The 19,925-nt window shown below is 39.4% G+C and overlaps 1 protein-coding gene and 1 non-coding gene across 2 annotated transcripts in view; one reads left to right on the forward strand and one right to left on the reverse strand.

The window, feature by feature from the left end:
• The window catches only part of Clybl (citrate lyase beta like), a 110,902-nt gene that overhangs the window by 82,757 nt on the left and 8,220 nt on the right, over positions 1-19,925 (forward strand). Inside the window, exons 4-7 of the mRNA XM_028771585.1 lie at positions 1,886-1,987; positions 3,757-3,850; positions 5,101-5,268; positions 9,801-9,925. Of these exons, the coding sequence (XP_028627418.1) occupies positions 1,886-1,987; positions 3,757-3,850; positions 5,101-5,268; positions 9,801-9,925 (489 nt within the window). The remainder of the gene's footprint in view (positions 1-1,885; positions 1,988-3,756; positions 3,851-5,100; positions 5,269-9,800; positions 9,926-19,925) is intronic.
• Positions 13,661-13,767, reverse strand: LOC114625264. The gene has a single exon (XR_003712042.1). It is a non-coding gene; the product is annotated as a U6 spliceosomal RNA (small nuclear RNA).

A 19,925-nucleotide genomic window follows, 5' to 3' on the forward strand; every position in this document is an offset into this window, starting at 1 on the left:
TAGTTACCTTTTGTGTTAGTACTTAATGCAATTTTTTAAGAAAGAAGGGGATGGGGAGGGGGGAGGGGCTAGCATATTTAATTTTTAAATGCCCCTATTGACTATAAAGCAAAAGGCATTGGAGATTTTTGTTCATTAAGAACAGGGGATATCTTGTAAAAGATTTACCTAGTTGTAAACTTTACGATTTTTGCAGTTGTAATGACTATCCCAGAGAATATAGTTCGAGTAGCCTTGGAAGTTTTCTTTTTTTCTTTTTCCTTCCTTCCTTCCTTTCTTTTTTTTCCTTTCTTTTTTAATGAGAAAAGAAAATCAGTAGCTAAGTACTCAACACCCAAGCCACCAATATTTCACTACTCATTTTCAAGTTTAATTGTAACATAAATTATGTTTTATTTTTCACAGCGTCTGATACCATACAGGTTGCCCCTCAGCTTTCAGTCTTCTCCTCGCCCTGGCTGTTGTGGTGGGTTATTCTGTTCCCTGAAAGTTACTAAGAGGTGCCGGTGACGCCGTCTAAGAGGGAGGGGCGGAGAGCAACGGGAATCATTCTTCATTACTGAAAGCTGTGATTTATTTTAGCCTAATTGTAAAGTTACTGCAAATCGCTCAAAAGCTTTTTAAAGATCCCAGTGATTAGGTATTTTTTTAGGGGGGGGGAACGCAGGCAAGGAGGGGGCAGGTAAAAAGGGAAATAACACCTCTAATCCTGCTTCTGGTAAATAGGCTGCCAGCTTTTAAAATGAGTTTCCTTTCTATTAGTGAGAATATTATGCTAAGCCTTAAGCATTAGTTTTTTTATGTTACCATAGCAGCCCTATTCCTGCAGGGTTGACCTGTGATGATTACAGTACAAAGCTTATAGGGTCTTGAAACCCCCTTTGAAGATGAAAAGTCTTTGATGGTTTATATTTATGCAAATCTCTTAGATATGATTTACCCAACTGAGACTGAATGGAGAGATGATTAAAATTCCCTTTTCCTTTGATATCCATTAATGGCTGAATATTCCTTAAATTTAAATGGATATATGTGTTTTCAACTTTATTTACAAAAATATCTTTATTATACCTGTGTTTCTTTCTTGCTTTCTTTCTTTCTTTTTTTAATCTTCCCACATCTTATTAGATCTAGATAGACATAATAGATTTACAATTTAGATTGTGGGGCTCCCTCCCCCTTTTTTTGAAACGGGGGTGTGGGGGATCTGCGAGAGCTTTTGTATGTTTCCAGATGATAGATTTTGGAATTTGGGCTACCCCACTGGCAGCACAGAGCTAGCTGTGAACTGGTCTCATGGAAAAAATTGGCAAGCTTTGGTCTTCAAAGAATTAAACTTCCTTTTTAAGGTCTTCCTAGGTAAGCTTTAAAAAAAAAAATATGAAGAAAACCCTCCGGAACAAAGGACAGCGGTACTATAACCGATAACTCGGATCGCACATATGTAAAAGGCAGCCAACAGTTGCACATGTGTTGGTGTTGGGTCTGAAACAAAAAACAGAAGGGGCAGGTAGAGAGGTCTGCTTTGTTCTGAGCGCCTGCCATTTGCATTTAGTGGAGGAGAGAGGGTGACAAGTCCTGAGTAAATATGTTTTCCAGGGAAGCATTTAAACTGGGAATCTCTCCTTCCCTCTGGCTTCTAGGCCTCAAAGTGTTCCTTTCGGAGGTGTTTGAAATTTCACTGTGATTTTGGGGGAACTTTGTTACCTTCAGTTTTCTTTGCTTTTTTTTCTTCCTTCCTGCCCCCTCCCCATTCCTTTGTGTGGATGCTGGAGACTGGGGTAGGGTACTTCCTCAGGTCAGAGACTTTTCAGTCTTGCTCTGTCTGCATTTCAGGGGCTGAGCTTCTGTTCTGTGTAATCACCTATGACATTTCTGATTTTAGTTTTCAGACAAATTTTCACTCCACTTAAAAGGCCGAAAACTTGAACAACCAATGAATTTAATCCCCTTTGTGGAGACTGCAATGGGTTTGCTCAATTTTAAGGTAAGGAAGCCATCCATAGTGTGGTCATGTGAATTAGTGTTTTACTTTGATTTCCTAAAGAGAATTCCTGTTTTTTTTATTTGAACATCTACTTAAAATTTTTTTTAAAGAAAGATTAATAAACCAAGTAAGATATTTAAGCCATTTCTTCTCTGTCCTGCTCCAATAACAAAGTTGTCAATATCTTGGAAGACAAAGAAGCTAGTTAAAAACAAGAAGAGGTCTTCTCAGTATCCAAACATTTACATGTTCCTGGAGTATGCATAAAAATAAAATCACAGAATAAGTATATGGTTTGAATTAGTACATGTATAGATTAACTGTATGTGGGAATTTTATTTTTCACCTTTATACACTGAGTTTGAACCACCTTTCCTATCAGCTATCTTTCTGTTTGCAAATACCCTGGTCTCTCTGGTACTATTATCTGTAGTCCCTAGCAAATATGATTATTGTTCACAGTTCATATATATAAATAATCTGTAGTCTCTTGTTTCACTTTGCCCATGTTTGAAACATTAAGTGTTTTCTAACACACATTCCAAAAAAGATTAGCTGAGCCAATTCTCAGCCACTGTGTGGCTGCATCAAACTACCTGCCTTACTAGATTCATAGCCAGCTTGTTTGTGCCTCTTGATCTGTGGGCCTTTGTATCATTTCCCAAAACATGTCTCTCGTATCACCTGACTTTGAATGGCCATCTAGGACTCCCTGTACCTCTTCCCGAAGTTTCTAACCCTTGATGGTTTTGTTTTGGGTTTGCATTTTGTTTTTATTTTATTTTTTCCACTCCAGAGAGTAGGAGAAAAAAAAATCACTAAAAACAGAAGTAGCTGACCTGTGATGATGGAGAAACGCACAGAGGAAGCTTTGGAGAGCTGTAGGACTGTGCAGGGAGGGCCCAGTGCAAATGTTTAGGAGCTGCCTCGAGCCCTGTCTCGTGACCAACTCCTTCAGACAAACAACCACAAAGTCCTCAGCCCACCCTAGCACCCCCAAACATAATCAAAAGCACATCCCAGAGCTGGAATCAGATACATGCAGTGGTTTCATTTTAAAGCACGATTTTGCCGTTTCATTCAGTGATGTACTTAGGAACTCTCACAATGCCTGAAATTAGTCAACAGTATCCTCCACCGAGTCCTTCATTCTTTTCCTGCCCACACAGATGTTAGTACATTACAGCTGCATGTCCCAAGATTCACAGTTACATCAACAGCAAGCGCGATTCGTCTTTACGTTCAGTTGGGTGTGTCAGAGTTGCTTTATTCACACGCCCTGGGTGACTGGTAGCATTTTTATTTTCTCTCCGAAGTTATAGGTTTTGCATTAGCCTGACTGTAAGCCTGAAACCACTTTACTTGGTCCTAATGCAAATAATCCAATTAGTTTGATTTCAATTTTTTTTCCCCTCTTCTCCTGTGGTTTTACTTTTGTCATTTAAGAGTCCTCTTAAAACAAAAACCAATTCTGGAGAGATGTGAATTACTTACAGTAGAAGCTAAGAGAGTTACCAAAAGAAAATTGATCTAGAAAATTGGATGGTGTATAGCTGGATGTATTCTAACTATGTAATAAACTGTGATAGCTATGCTGATGTAATCACCAGGCAGAGCAGATATGTATGATGAGGTGTTTATCTGAAGAATATTAAATGCTTTAGGGAAGGTCTCAGTTTGTTTTAGCCAAACTATGTCAGGATCTGGATCTTTTCTATTGCTGATGCCTTGGCTCCCAGCCTCTTAGACCCTGCTCTGCTCTTTTCCAGGCAGTGTGTGAAGAAACACTAAAGATTGGTCCTCAAGTGGGTCTTTGCCTAGATGCAGTCGTTTTTGGAGGAGAAGATTTTCGAGCCAGCATAGGTGTCAAAGATCTCTCTGTCTCCCAACTCCCTCCCTGCCCTCGGTTGTGTATGTTTATGTGTGTGCATGTGAGCGTGCGCTAGAGATTTTTCTTCTTTGCCCCTTCACAAAGGGACATTTACATAATAATGTGTATTTGTTAGCCCTGATGGTGCCTTTTCATGACAACTAACTGACCACCACTTCCTGATAATTTAGGGTTCCATCTCCTGCTTCCAGAATCCCCACCTTATTACTTCTACTCATTTATAAAATAATAAAAGCCTCTACAACCTCAGGCATGTTCAAGAATGTATGGGGTCCACTCGGCTTCTACTACTGCCGATGCTGGCTTAAATATGTTGTCTTCACTTAAGTCTAAGACCTGAGCCTCTAAACAGAATGTTCAAGTGCTTCTGCATTGGCTTTAATACTGTGTTTTCTACATTAAATGTGGTAAGCAGATATTTTTAAGATAGATTGTAAATTTACCTTAGAATATATTTCAGAGCATTTATTGTTAAATATGTACTGGCCTTGCTGATATCCCTTGATCCCTTATTTGGGTATCTCTAAAGGCCAAGGTTATAGAAACTGTTTTCAGAGCCACATCCCAGTGTGCTGGGCACACTGTTCCTGAGCAATGGGTTTTGTAGCCCAAGTTCAAACACTGACACACTCCCTCCCCTCAGGGTGAAAAAGAAAATTTTATTTTAATACAAGTCTTCCCAGGAGAAATTCGTGTGTCCCACAGCAAAGTATATTACAGAAGGCACTTTCTGCCTCTCCCAAAATGAGGGTCTTCCTCATTACTCCCCGTGCTCCAACCAAACCCCAAAGCACTGGATCAGGACATCTTTGAGGACAAATGTCACAAGACCAGCACATGCCATTCCTAAGAAGTGAGCTATTCCCCCCCCCCCCCACATGCAGTTTCCTGGATACTTGTTGTAGTGTTATCTTTGGGCTAACACTTTCCAAGTGATTACACAAAGGAGGAAAATCTGTTAGGGGCCCCGTGACCTTCTTCCATCTCCCAAACGCAACCACAATCGATTGTGTTGGAAACTGTGTCAGTTCAGTAGACAGATGTGCCATTCAGCACTTCTTCCCTATATACCTGCCTTCCTGTGTATTGGAATAATTGCTTTTCTGGGAACCAGTTTCCAGGGAAGTATATACATGTCTTTAGAACCTGGTTTCTGTACTATATGTCTGGGTTTGGTTTCCAGTGTTAAAGCCTCACTTTTCTATGTGTAACTCACTTCCAGGAGCAACAAGCAACAAAGACACCCAAGACATCCTCTATGCCCGACAGAAGATTGTAGTTACGGCAAAGGCCTTTGGCCTACAAGCCATAGATCTTGTGTACATTGACTTCCGGGATGAAGACGGACTTCTCAGACAGTCAAGAGAAGCAGCTGCCATGGGCTTCACTGGTATGATTCCTGGTGCTGTCTTAAAGAGCAGCATGTACATTAGTGGGCATTCCAGAAAATAAAGATGTCTATACACCCCGCGCTGCCCTGTAACATGAGAAGGCTGCACAGAGCAGAGAGCACCTGATGATTATCCCTGGGTTGTGGGTGGTTTTCTCTCTCTTTCTTTTTACTTGTTTTTTTTTCTTTTTTCTTTTTTTTTGGTTGTTGTTTTTGTTTTTTTTTTTGTCTCTTCAAGTTACAAAATACTTGATCAAAATTTTTTCTTTATACTTATTTTTCTGTCTTTTTAAGAATATTGGTAATAATTTGAGCTGATCCCAGGCAAAGGATGAGACTATTATGGGAAGGTTCGAGAGTGAAAAATTGTCAGAATTTAGATTGGTGAAATATAAGAAAACATTCCTAAAATAGCTAAAGTATTAATTAGTTTTCAATCGATATTGCCTGTGATTCTTACTCATGACTATTTTTTAAAATGATTTGGCCATGGGAAGCCCCTCTTTCCTCCCATGTCTCCCAAGTGTCTGTGTACCTGCTGTCACCTGTGGGTGCTGGCTGGCACCAGAGTCAGTAGGTCCCTCACAGACCTGTATGGGGTAGAGGCGGGCAGCTGACGTTCACTAGTGTCCATCAGTCCTGTCCCCGTGAGTTCAAGGAAACTGAAAATCAGGTTTTTGCAATGGAATTCTGTCTTTTAAAAACCATAATAGAATCTCATGCATAAATGGTCCTGTGCAGTTGTATACACACATGCTCATGTATTCTCTCTCTCTCTTTCTCTCTCTGATTCTTATGATGAAAGTGCTAAGATTGCTAACTATAAATATCCCCAGCAAGAAGGAGGAGAAGGAAGGAAGGAAGGAAGGAAGGAAGAAAGGAAGGAAGGAAGGAAGGAAAGAAGGAAAGAAGGAAGAAAGGAGAGAAGGAAGGAAAGAAGGAAGGAAGGAAGGAAGGAAAGAAGGAAGGAAGGAAGGAAGGAAGGAAGGAAGGAAGGAAGGAAGGATGTTATCCCTTTTGTAAAGTATTTTGATACTATACCTAGGCGGGTTTTAACTAAAAGTCTCACAAATTAACTTGAAATGAAAAATATATACTGGTGGAGGATGTCTTATCCTGAAACAAAATGAAAAGACTTAAGCAATAGTATATTATCTTAGAATATGTAACAGAGCACTGACATAAGCCTGAACCTCTAATCTTTAAGCTTAAAGACATGCGATCCCATGCACAGTGATGTTTTCTTAACGATCTGAACTATTAGTGCTTTTTCCTTATATTAATAGGAACTGAGAGAGAAGGGAATCCCTTTGCTCATCAGTGTATGGGTGGGGCCTGCCTGGCCAGTTAGGATGTAGCCCAAATGGAAAAGTTGGGAGAAAAAAAAAAACTCCATGAAATTTATCTAATAGAGACCGATGTTGTTGGCCTACAATATGTGGCACTGGCTGCCAGGCACCCTGGTCTCAGCCACCAGCCCTTCGTGTTCTTGGTTGATGTGTCCTCCCGCCCCCAGCTTCCTCTGGGGCTCAAAGTTTTCTCAAGATACAGGACTGAATTGAATTGGTCCCCAATTCAATCTCAGAAGACAAGCTATTTCAAATCCGGTTTAAATGTCCAGACTGTGCCCAACTCAGCACGAAGAACCTATGGATCTGGCACTATTGTTTCTGCACAATGGGGAGTATTAAATCACAGGAAGATGGAAGCTGGGGTACAGGGAGACACTGAGGGCGCAATGACCATCATGCCTCCAAGTGGCAGAAGCTGTAAGCTGGGGCCACACTCCACACATAGGTATCGATTTTGAGAGATCTTTGTTTCCCCAACTATATTTCTGCAGACTAAAAAAAAAAAAAGTGATCAAAAGATATGAGACTGTATCGCATGTTTTAACTCATGCTCTCTCTGAGTATTTTATGCCTCTCATGATCCCAGGTTACTAATTTTTGGAACTTAATTGTGATATCTTAAGTCTTACACGAGAAAGGGAGAGAAGCAGCAGAAGACAGGGGTGGGTGGGGGGGAGGAGATAGCGGAATATTGTCACCAACTGTACAATACTTATCTGAAGCAGGTAGTTGAAGGGCTTAAAATCAGCAAAAGTGTCCTGTTATTTATGACTAAAGAGTGAGTCAGGGCAAGGGTTGTCAGTACTTCAGCATGAAAAGTTAAATGTATACATACATGTATTTAGCCTTACTTTATAAGATTATAATAAAATTATATAATTTCTGCCTTCTTTTTCTTCCCTCAAAAAAATCTAGCATCACACCAAACAGTAAACTGTAGTTTGCTTTTGCCATCTTTATTACATGGGATTCCCACTCATGTTGATTGATTTAATGACAATCCCAATGTCTGTATACATTAACTTTAGGATTTTTTTAAATAATAAAAACAAACTAAAATGTGAGAGAAAGCTTTTCCCACTGCCTTAGCCGTTACGGTTACTACAGCACTACAGGCTGCCAGGCAAGATTATAAATATGAAGCAATATAGGTTTTCGTATGTTTCTGCAGTCTTTTCTACAAGACAAAAATGATGCCATCATATAGTTGCCTAAAAAACTTGACAGGTATTGATTTAAAGCAAGATATATCAAGTGGTCCTGTAAAAAGGATCTCACGGTCATAAATTTTAATGCCGTCCAATTTTGCACCCTCTTGGTAACTTGTCAATAAGAACTCTTGTGGATAAAATATTTGCTTGTGTCCCACAAGGCATTAAAGCCCATTATACAGTCACTGGAATGTACACAGATTGACAAAAGACTCCTTGGCATGAAAATGTACATAGATTTCAAGACCACAACATAACAGTGGCCTCATACTGAAACGTGGGTGCTTCCAAGCAGTCAGGAGGTTTTGCAAGAACCCAGCTAACTAGTTACATTTGTTCCTCACATTACAGAGCCTGTACCAAGAAGTTCCCGTGAAATCTGCCCTTTTGCACAGCAATGTAAATTATGTACATAAATTATGAAATCCAGGGCTAACAATTTAGGAAATGACTACTGGGCACTGGCAAGCTTTTTAAATGATATTATTATGACTATTAAAATAATTAAATGTGGAATCAATACCTACTATTTGAAAGGAGTTCACATTTGTAGCTTCTGTTAGTTGGCTCTAAAAATTAGTCATCAAATAGTTTGAAGTGCCTTTATGCATATAGATTCATAACATTTTTCTATTATGCTGACAGGCAAGAATGAAATGATAAAATAGAATTTTTAATTGTGTCGAGGTTTAAAGAGAATAGTATTTATTTACTTAAGCTTCTTTTCTAGAAACACTAGAAAAAGAAAAATCCTGTCTTACTATTTTTACAAATATTGTTACTTTATCTGTTCATCCAAATGAATATAGTAACAGAAACTGGTAGTTTATAAAAACATGTGGACTGTGACATATCGTGTTAAATATTGAAACAACTATTTAAAAAGCAAAGCAAATTGATGAGACAACAAATATAGTTAGCAGCCATTAAGTTTACATTGGTTTTAAAGAATCAATTTACGTTCATAACTTTATCATGTAATGTAATTTAATCTCATTGTTGTGACATTAAATTATATTGCATTTTATTAATGATCTGATTAGATACTGCACTTCTCTGATTGTTAAATTGTTTTTATTATTATTAAGAGTGTTATAATTACATAGAATCCTTTGAGGCTTATATATGGATGGTGTTTTTATTTAAAACCCTTAAACTTCAAAAAGAATCAAAGATTTTTGAAGGTTATTTCTACATAGATACAATTTCTTTTTGAAGGTATTTCTATATACCATTTTTTACCATTTAAAGACAATACAACTCTCACAGTATAAGAAGAAAGGGAAGATCTGGTTACAATTTGGAACAAATAAATTTTCTGTAATCTTTCTATTTTAAAAAATGTGAAGTAGAGTAATTTAGATGCCACAGTATTCAAATCTGCCTTTTAGTTTATAGCTCTAGATGTATTTTCATTGAAATTGACATGTTTAAAATAACATGCTCAAAAAGAAAGTGAAATGCATCATTGTAAGGCAGTGTTTGGTATTGATATGGTCATAACATCTGCTGTGAGCTGAGCTACTGTCTGTCAGTATAAGGTATAAGAGCTATAGGAAATACCACAATCCTTCCCCCAAACAAGCACTAGACAGCTTAGACAACTTGAGAGAATTCTCATTTAATTTCACTCTACATTTAACTGAAAATAATGGATAACTTGCAGACATTCTCCAGTTAAAATACAAGCAAAGTAGTTATTTAACAGGCTGCCTTATCCAGCCACCTGTAACTAAAAGTTCGAGCTTTTCTACACTAAGAGGGGGTGTCGTCTACATAAATCTAGAGTGTAGTAACTCCCATACTTGTGTTTGTTCTTGTGTGGTTTTCTGGAAAAGTGTGTCTGATTGTAGGCTTTGCTTTGTACTGTTCAGTTCTTCAGCACCCACTCTATGAAGCATCCAGGAATGTCCCCAGCTGAGCACATCTGGTCTGTCCCCAACCTCCAGTGTGGTTACTCTCTTTGCAGGTAAACAGGTGATCCACCCTAACCAGATTGCTGTGGTACAGGAACAGTTTACTCCAACCCCAGAAAAAATTCAGTGGGCTGAAGAGCTGATTGCTGCATTTAAAGAACACCAGCAGCTGGGAAAGGTAAACGTTTTGTTGATATCTCAAGTGGTTCTGGAGTTTAAAATATTATGGACAAGGATGACTTAAGGAAAACTCATTGCATTTGGCAGGAAGGAGTGGAAGGGAAATAAAATTTATCAATGAGAAAATCGCTGAAGGTAGACAACTATCCCTTTCCCTAAATAGCTCACTAATTGGTTCCCTTGTCTCCTCTTATTTATTTGTTTTCATAAGCTGTATTGGCAGTCTCAGAAAAAGTAAAAGCCTTTTTAGCCTCTGCTGCGTCGACTTGGATGAGGCGCTTGTACGAGAATGATTTCAGATCAAAGTAGGAGCGCGTTGTAACGAAATAATCACAGTTTGATCACACGGTTCTTGTGGAGAGAAGAAATAAATTTCAAGTTATTTTAATTGGGGGGGGTGGTGGAGTGGGGGGGGTATTAAAAAAAAAAGCACTAACATCTCCTTGGGTTTAGTCATTTAGGAGTGGGAGGTTGTAGATGGATTTGTACTGATTTCTGGACCTGAGATTTGGAAAGAATGGAAGGCAAATTAACACTGAGTACGGTTGTTCTAATTTAGTGCTTCATTGAGCCTGGCGTTTCCCGCTCTGTGGGTTTCTGCTATGTAAATATTGCGGTGGTAATGCACAATCTGTCTCCACTTTGTGCCAGTAACACTTAAATTAGGTGTCGCCTGAAGGAAGATTTTATGCTAGTTGCAGCATTGTTAGTTAATTATCTTAAAGGTTATTTGCAGTAATACCGTTTGCCTCTTTTTTCAGAGGGATGGGGGAAGTTGCTTTTATAAATCTATCCTGGAGATAATCTCACCTCAGCCCGTGACTTCTGTAAGGAATGGAGTTGTCACGCCTTCCACTCAGAATTACTTAGGAGAGGAAGGATGCTGAAAGATTAGTAAGGTCCTAAATGTTGAACACTCACCCTTGTGGAAATAAATAAATAAAAAACACAGCAGAGAAGAAGCAAAATCTGGTTTTCAATGGTGGACCTGTGACACCCATGTAAGAAGTGACCTTTACATGATCCCTGGCAGCAAGGACACCTGAAAATCCCAAGACTTGTACAAATGGGTAACAATATTAAGTAGGTCGTTCCCTATGGCTGTCTGGCTTCAACCCTGATCAGACATACTGGCCTCCTTCTCCCTCTCCCTCTCCCATCCCTTCCCCCCACCCCCACAGATTAACCTTTGTACAGACACACACTTAATATCCAAAGGCAGAATATCTACACAGGAAAGATCCCATTTGGACATTATACTAAATTTATGAAGGATAGTTTTTCCCCCCCCATTTCATGTCAATGGTGGCCATCAAAAATTATTCACAGAAAAATAATTTTAAGTTGAAATTGTATTTCACGTTTGTTTCTGTATTTCAAATCCCAAATGAGGCTTGCCAGTAAGTGAACATATTTACCTAGAAAGAAAAGCTGTGCACTTTTTAATTGACACATACAAACAACTTCATCATGTCCTTCCCATACACTTGTATGTATGCAGAAACACACATACACACACTATGTATCCTTTTCCTCTATTCTGCTTTATACCAGCTGAAAGTGTGCAAGCAATAAACACATATTAAAAGAGTCAACTAAGGCAGCATGCACTCCCTTTAGATGGCAGACAGATCCAGTGTAGATGGTTCTGCCTCCATGAACCAAGTACACTGTTTCACACTGAAACACACTGAAGGCAGATACCTGGCCTTGTAAACAGATGGAAAAGGTTACCCCCAATTTCACCAGCTCCCAAACAAAAGTCAGACCAGAAACACTCCCTTCCTGCCTCTTAAGTTCCTGAATAAAGACTACATCCCACCGCCCCCACACACACTTTTTCCATTATATCTCGAAAATATTATTCCTAGGGAAAATTGCCCAGGCATTTGATAACGGTGATGTAAATGTTAAATCTGGGCTTTTTTTCCCCTTTTCATTCTCCAAATAAGAAGTGCCCCTCTTGTTGGGGTATAATTGGGGCATAAGGTTTCACAATAGTATGGCAGGCCAGCTTTTCTTAATACAGAAGACGGCGTTACCTATTAGGTCATTTCTCCCATGTCCACTTTGTGGAGGTTTGATTCCAACAGCAAATGGCCCTGGTGCTTTTTGTCCAGCGAGGCTTAAATGACTCAAGTAATGGAGCCTCTGGTGGGGACATATGGTTATTTTATCCAGTTAGCATGAGTCTTTCACTGTGCCTATAAACTGGCTGGCCTCAAACATTGGGACTGCAGGTAGGTGCCTTGGGTCTTGAGGGCTCGTGTGGTTTAAATAGTGTGTGGGTTATTTTGGCAGAGATCTCCTATAAATAAGCTCTCGGTGGTAGGAAGTATCACCTCCAACAAACATTTCATCTGTCTTAGTTCAAATGAGTACCATTTATGAAAAATACGAACTCCCGGATATTTTGTCCAAAGCACAGATGACTCCCAAGGATGGAAAATGGATGGCTTGCATCCTGGTGAGGTGCTCATGAGTTTCCCTGAGGCCCTATCCCTCTGATGAAAATTTCATTTAATTAATTCCTTTAAGTAGAATCAGTCCAAGAAGGCACTATGATGTAGCCTTGCTTTTCTCCCACCCCCATCTTCAATTACACCCTTTCTGCTTAGAGACCGAAGCGTGGCCAGAGCTGGCAGTTAACACTGGGTCATTTATGTTTTCTGATAGTGGCAGTAGTGAAAAGTCCTACCTTTTCTTCCCATCTCTCTAAATGACAACCACAGGAAGGCTTGTATCATGAGCAGGTGAGTTGTCGGGGCTCAGACTTTGATCATTCCATGTTTTTTTTTTTCTCTTAGTTAGAAGATCCATGGAAATTAAGTCTGATGCGCTTAGTATGAGAACATGTGAAAAACAATTTACCCTAGAAAAATAATGATATTCAGCTCACCTAGTCTATGACTGTTTGACAGATAATGGTACTCAAAAGAACCAGAGATGAACCAGTTTTACCTGGCACAACCGTCCGTTTTAATAAGAACAGAAGCAGCAGGCTGAAACTTATAACTTTAGCTTGGTTTCTCTTATTAAAATCTGTTACAAGAAGGTTATTCAGCATAAGTTATATTTCTGTTTTAGTTCCCAGGAAGTAAAGTATTTATAATTTAACTGACATTATTAACCAGACAGATTCTTTCTTCCTTCCAGAAAAACTGTATTCTGAGATACAGCCTGTAAATCATTAGTTCTTCTACTACACTTGGTGAAATATGTTAGCTGGATAAATCACTTTCATGTGATTTGCTTTAAAAGTATAAAGAATTTTCTATAAAATTATCCATTTATCATTTATATAGCATTTTTTCATCATGGAGATTTTATAATATCTAGAAATTCTCCATTCAGAACTGAATTTAGTGTTTGTTTAATGAAGAAACATGGTTTTCTTGTTTTTCTTCTGTTTTTTTTTTTTTTTGTAATCCACTAAGAATTTTACATAATCTGAAAACTGGATAATTCTAGCGGGAACTTCTCAAGTCATTAGTTACTGTTGGGATCAACAGAAACTGTAATTACATGGAATTTAGTACCTGTAAAATATATATTAATACAATATATAAAAACATATTTGACCCTGTGTATTTTTTACATCTGAATTATGACGTTGCTGCTAAGGCTTTCCTCTCGTTCATCGCCTTGCTAGACAAAGATGACAGCTGGAGAAAACAGCTCCTTGCTTTCTAAAAATGATCACTAATCAAAGAAAAAAAATTTTTCAACATGTAAAAACACGGAATTCTTCGTGAACTTGCATGTCATCTTTGCAGAACGGCAAAGCTAATCTTCTCAGTGTCTCTCCAATTTTAATATATGTGCCGCTGAAGGAAGCACAATCAAGGGAAATCTTACGAGTTAACACTTCTTTCCGGTGTGAAGAGTATGAAGGAATAGCAGATATATGCTTTGTATCTATGACGAGTTTTCTGCTGTATCTGGCTACAAACCTGAGTTTGATTCCGTTTTCCAGGCGATCTCTTTTTAATCCCATCGCTGCCCTGAGTGCGTCATGTGGGTTTGGAAGGATTTTGTTTGAACATTTTTAGCAGTTTTCATTCATTACAGCTTCACAAGCTGGCTAAACACCAAGGGAGGGGGGGAGTGTTCATTTAAGATCTAGGTCCCATTAACGGTTATAAAGGTCAAGACAAGGTCAGTAGTGACGCTCCGAGGTAAGTATCACGTAACTGGAACATTCCTGTTTCACTCATGAAGGAGCAATAGTGTGGACTAATGAGCTGACATTAATAAACACTTCCTATGCGGGGAACATCAATTACAAGTGATCTCTTATTAACACATAAAGGAGTTGGTTCCTTTTCCTCTCGTACCGTCTAGTGCCGGCTGTACTGAATCATCCCTTCCAAATACAGAAGGCAAGCAGGTTTTCGTAGGTGTGGTCGCAGCTCGGCACCTTCTCTTTATGCTTCCAAGTGCTGAGGAGCTTTATAAAAAACACTGTTGGATCCAGATGGCTCTCTCTCGAAGGCTCCCCGAGAGAACTCTGGAGAAATCTCCCCAACCAAAAATATTGTTCCCACTTGCTCAAGTGCCAGAAAGCCCACTGACACTCTTTCACACAGATCAAACAAACCATCTAAAGATTTGGTTGTTATCTTTGTCAACAGAAAGACTTGAACCACTAAGCGATGACAGTGTGTCCCCATCCACGACCATCCACCCATACCCGCCACCCACACAGCCTTTCCTATCTATTTCTAAACAGTAGCAGGCCACCAGTGCCCGGTGAACCCGGGTAAAAATGAAAGATTGGACAGAGATCTGATTCTGAGATTCCTGGTAATTGTGTTTTCCCTTTGTGTCCCTGTTCTTTTAGAGTTTTCAGAGCTGTATGCTATATCAGCTCTGAAAATCCAGCCCTTAGGAAATCTGAGGGCACCAATGAAGACTTTATGACCGATTTGATACACACCAAATTGCAATTAAAAAAAAAAAGAAAAGAAAAATACGTTTAAAGCATGAGTAGTGAATTTCCCCTACTGCTCATAACTAGCTGCATTGTTTTTAGAGGCAAATGGCCAGTCCAGGGTTAAGGGAGAGGATTCTGGTTTTGTTTTGTTTTTATTTTCATTTTTTTTTATAGGTTATAGGTTTAGTGACTTTTTAAATTATTGGCTTTGTCTTTACTATGATGCTTTAAAACCTATTCTTAAAGGTAGTATAACAAAATAGCTTTACTTTGTATTAACATTTTCCCCTACATCTAATAATTTTTTTTTAAATTATTCTTGTTGCTGCTGGGTAAATCCCAGAAATCTTATAGTCAAACCTAAAACCCCCAAAAGGGTTTGGAAATTGCTTACATGCAAGATAGTTTTAAACCTGTGAGCGACATTGTTAAATAAAAAAGAACACATATGATCTCTTCTGGATAACAGTAAATACTCACATCAATGACAGACTGTATATGATTTTTTTTTAACTTTGTGTTTGTGGGTGTGATGTGTGTCTGTGTGTGGGTCTCCTGCTGGTGTGGGCACATGTGAAATGAGGGATCAGCATCGGATGTCTTCCTCTCTCGTTGTCTACATTATTTTTCGAGAGGTGTTCTCTCACTGAGCCTGGAGCTCGCCCTTTTGCTAGACTAGCTGACCCCAGGTCCTCCCAGTTCCATCTTCCCAGTACTGGGGATGCAGACATGTACCACTGCCTACAGCATCCAGCTTTTACTTGCATGCAAGGTATCCAAATTCATTTCTTCATGCTTGTGCAGAAAGACTTCGCCCACTGAGCTATCTCCTCAGCCCCCAAATAAGATCTTAAAAGTATTTCCGATATAATCAAATTCGAATTTGATTGTGTCCATAGGCATACATCTGATCTTGAACAAAATGTAACAAGGAGAGAAGGAAGCCTCTGGGTACTCACCCCACCTTCCTTCCCTGCGATCAGATCCCACATGGTTCAGCCCCTTCATTCCCAGTCCTGTCCTGACCATGTCCATCCACCCTGCCCTGGAAGGCCCCTTGATTGGTTAGACATTGGGGTAATATAGCATTTACTTTTGGGCTTTCTTTCAGCAACCATGGCTTATGTTTGACATGAAATACTGTTTGACTAGTTGGTTACTCAGTAAGTACCCAGGATGACTTCTGGTCCTTACTTTCACTTCCAGACTGGAGTTTACCAGCAGCCCTAGTTTTATGTGGTACTGAGGACTAAGCCCAGGTTTCCTGGGCAAGCTTTCTACCAAATGAGCCATCTCTCCAGCCCACCATGAAGTATTCTAAACTAAATAAAAATACTTATGCACTTAGCCATGTATGCTGAGGGCATAGTGTCAGAGACCCTGTACTCTGTCCCTGCACCAGAAAAACACAGGAGAGGGAAGGAGAATCAGACAGAAATGCAATAGCCTCTATGTAGTTACTGAGACACTAATAAATTATACACTGACAAAGGGTGAATTTTGTGCACAAATCATTTACTAAAGCAAAAGGAAAAAAACAAAACTAAGGAACTATAACCACTAGATTGAATTCCCCAGCAAATTTAGAAACTCCTTTAGATTTGAATACTCCCAGAGATCCTTAGTAAATAGCTTTTTGTGTTGCCTGATTTTCCTTATCCAAGGTATTTGGAACAAAGGCTTCTCTCCTGTTGGGTCATTCTCCGGAATATTTTCAAGGTAACTCTTGTTACCTGCCAATCAGAGGCTCTGAGGACAGCTTTTAAAACAGAAAGTGAGTCTTCCTTACACGTTGTAAAGATGACTCTGGTCCACTGAGACTTCCATATCTGCACAGACTGGTCACAGATCAAGAGAATCTCAGAGATTCACCTCGGCTCTCCTGTTCCCTTGAGTCAACCTTTCCAGCCTGGTGCTCTCCAAAGCTGTGCTCCAGAATGGTTGCTCTCCCGATTTCCTGAGTTAAACCTACCGAGGATGACACATACATTTCTCTCCTTTTTCACATAGAGTGAGAACGAAGTAATTTTATGCTTCCTCTTTACGAAACTAAATGTGAGCACTGCCTCTTCATCCTCTGTATCTTATCTTTTCACATTCTGGGAATTCATCCTGTTTTTATAGACACTCCTGGTCATTTGTCGTTGTTCTGATTTTGGACATTTAATGAGCATTTTCTCTACCTTTCTAAATTATCGAAAAATCATTTGTCTTTGTCAGATATCTAGCACTCCTGAATCTAGTTTTCCTTTCTTTCTTTCTTTTTCTTTCTTTCTTTCTTTCTTTCTTTCTTTCTTTCTTTCTTTCTTTCTTTCAGATTTATTTATTTATTTTATTTTCCATGTATGGACATTTTGTCTGTATTATATCTGCACACCAAAAGAGGGGGCAGTTATAGACAGTTGTGAGCTGCCCTGTGGGTACTGGGAGTTGAATCCAAGACCTCTGGAAAAGCAGCCAGTACCACTGAGTCATCTCTCCAGCCCTTGAATCTAGTTTCTTAAAGAGACAATTGTGTTTACAACCTATGGGGGTTTAGACAGGACAGGGAATTCAGTATGTATCTACCTCTACTCCAATTATCTATGCTAATGCCTCTCAAACCGTTAAAGGCACTCTGAAATCTAACCCAGTTAGGCTTGTGTTCTCAGATGCCATGTTCTCTTTGTGCATACCAGGGAGACAGACAGCTCATTTGGTAAAGGTTCTTGCCTCCAAGCTTGACAAGCTGAGTTCTGTTCCCTACAACACACACCATAGATGGAGAGAACTGATCTCTGAAAATTGTACCCTACCTCCCTATGTGCTCTGTGGTAGTCTCACACCCCGCACCCCCAAATAAATTGTAAAATGTTTTTGTAAAAGTATTTTTGGCTAACAATATCAGTAGCAACATGACTAGCTATGGGATAGCCATAATCATGGTAACTGTGACCCTGGTGATATGGTAGCAACTGGTAGTGGTAGACCTGTCACTGCAGAAGTGACTCAGGGGCAGCGGTGATACCAGTAACAGTTCTCATTGACAGAGAGCCTGCAGCACCATTTCATGCTTTCTTTAATCTTTAAAACATTATGGGTAAGTTTGTTCGTCTTAGAGAGGAGGAATGGAGTCTGGAGAGGTACCTGCACTGTAGAGGACAACCCCAGGACAGTGTTTCTCACCCATCCTGATGCCGTGACCCTTTAATATAGTTCCTCATGTTGTGGGGGACCCACAGACATACAAGTATTTCCTTGCTACCTCATAACTGTAATTTTGCTGCTGTTATGAATCATAATGTAAATATCTAACATGCAGGATATCTGCTATGTGACCCACCAAAGGGATCTCGACCCTCAGATTGAGAACTACTGCCCTAGAAGGACTCTGGCAGCACACATGGTTCCCAGTACCCTCTCGGGTTAGGCCTGACTAGAGCTGAATAGCAGTCACACAAAAGCTTGTGTTCTGTTCCACATCAATGGCTCTATGCTATGGGTTCTAAAAGCCATGGAGCTTAGGAAGGTATAAGGAAGGAATGGAAGGCTAGGAGGGCCAGGTTTTAACTTAAAGAAAACTGTGAGAGCTAGACTCTCATGGCCTCTCTGAGCTTGGCTTTGAGGCAGGAACCGAGAACTTTCCCAGGGTGGTCAGCAGGTTATGGCCAGTCAGGTGCACAGGCCATCCTCTTCAGAGCTATTACGTGTTTATGATCATGTAATAGCTTGCCTGTCAAAGGCCAGGTGGAAAGTGCTTTGTGGTCCATGTTTGTCCCTAGAGATATATTAGTGTCTAAAAATTACCTGGTAATAGAAGTAAATGACTGCTGGATTAAATTTTTAAATATTGTTAAATATCCATCAAATTATCACTGCAAATCAAAATGTTAAAACAAATAAACAAACAAAAAACAACAACAAAAAAAACAAGTCATGATCTCTTACTTCCCATACCTCCATTATAAACCATTTTACTATTTATTTATTTATTTATTTATTTATTTATTTTTTTGTACAGGGTTTCTCTGTATAGCCATGGTTGCCCTGGAACTCTCTCCTCTCTGTAGACCATGCTGACTTCAAACTCACAGAAATCTGCATGTCTCTACCTCCCTAGTACTGGAATTTAAGGCACACACTACCATCCCATCATCTGACTACATGATGAGTTTTAAAATGTACATCACAAAGCGAATGGGGTACTTAAGTATCAAGTGTCCCCTTCTTGTATTTCTTTTAGCAAACTGTTGTGGTTCTTTTAAAGATTTAAGATGTCACTCACATATCGTCCTGTTACATTTTGGTGTTTCTGCTACAGTATTGTTACATTTTTGTGTTTCTGCTATAGTATAAGGATCATGGATGAAAAACTCAAATCCCAGCACTGCACAGTTCAGATTTTCCCAGTTTTGCTGTTGAGTTTGCGTTTCAACGTAGCTTCTCCTTGGCATTTATTTTTATTATTTACAGCTTTATCTTATATAACAATATCTCTAAAATAACAATACAGACAAACTGGTCTTTAAAATTAAAAATGTAAATGCATAGTATGTAAAAATTAACGCACATTAAATGTTCAACTTTTTCTGATGGCCTTGGGTAGGTGCTGTCCTCCTCAGTTACATGTTGGGTTCACTGACTAGGGGCAGCAGTCTGGAGGAAAGGCTTAGATTCTAAACCTATTCTTTTTTCCTTGTCATGTGTTTCTTAAGATGCTTAACTGACCCTGAAGCCCAGGTTTCGTTTAGCATCTCTAAAGCTGAAATGAGGCCTCAATGAAGAAAAACACTTGCCTGGAAGCTAGTGACCCCAGCAATCCCCAGGACCTGTGGTGGAAGGAAACAACTATAGAAGTTGTCTCTGACTTCCACACCAGTTTTGTATGTGTGTGTGTGCATGCACTGATGCCTTCATCGACCTACAAATGAGAACTTATCTTTGAAAATAGGACTGAGGAAGTTGAGACAGAGGTTTGCCCCAAGACTGAGGCCAGTCTGGGCTATATAGTAAATTCCAGGGCAACCTGTTCTATATAACAAGATGTTGTCTCAAATATAGAAAATGTTTTGTAAAGGTATAA

The sequence above is a fragment of the Grammomys surdaster genome, unplaced genomic scaffold (genome assembly GCF_004785775.1).
Source record: "Grammomys surdaster isolate TR1022 unplaced genomic scaffold, NIH_TR_1.0 65, whole genome shotgun sequence".
NCBI classification, from domain to species: domain Eukaryota; kingdom Metazoa; phylum Chordata; class Mammalia; order Rodentia; family Muridae; genus Grammomys; species Grammomys surdaster.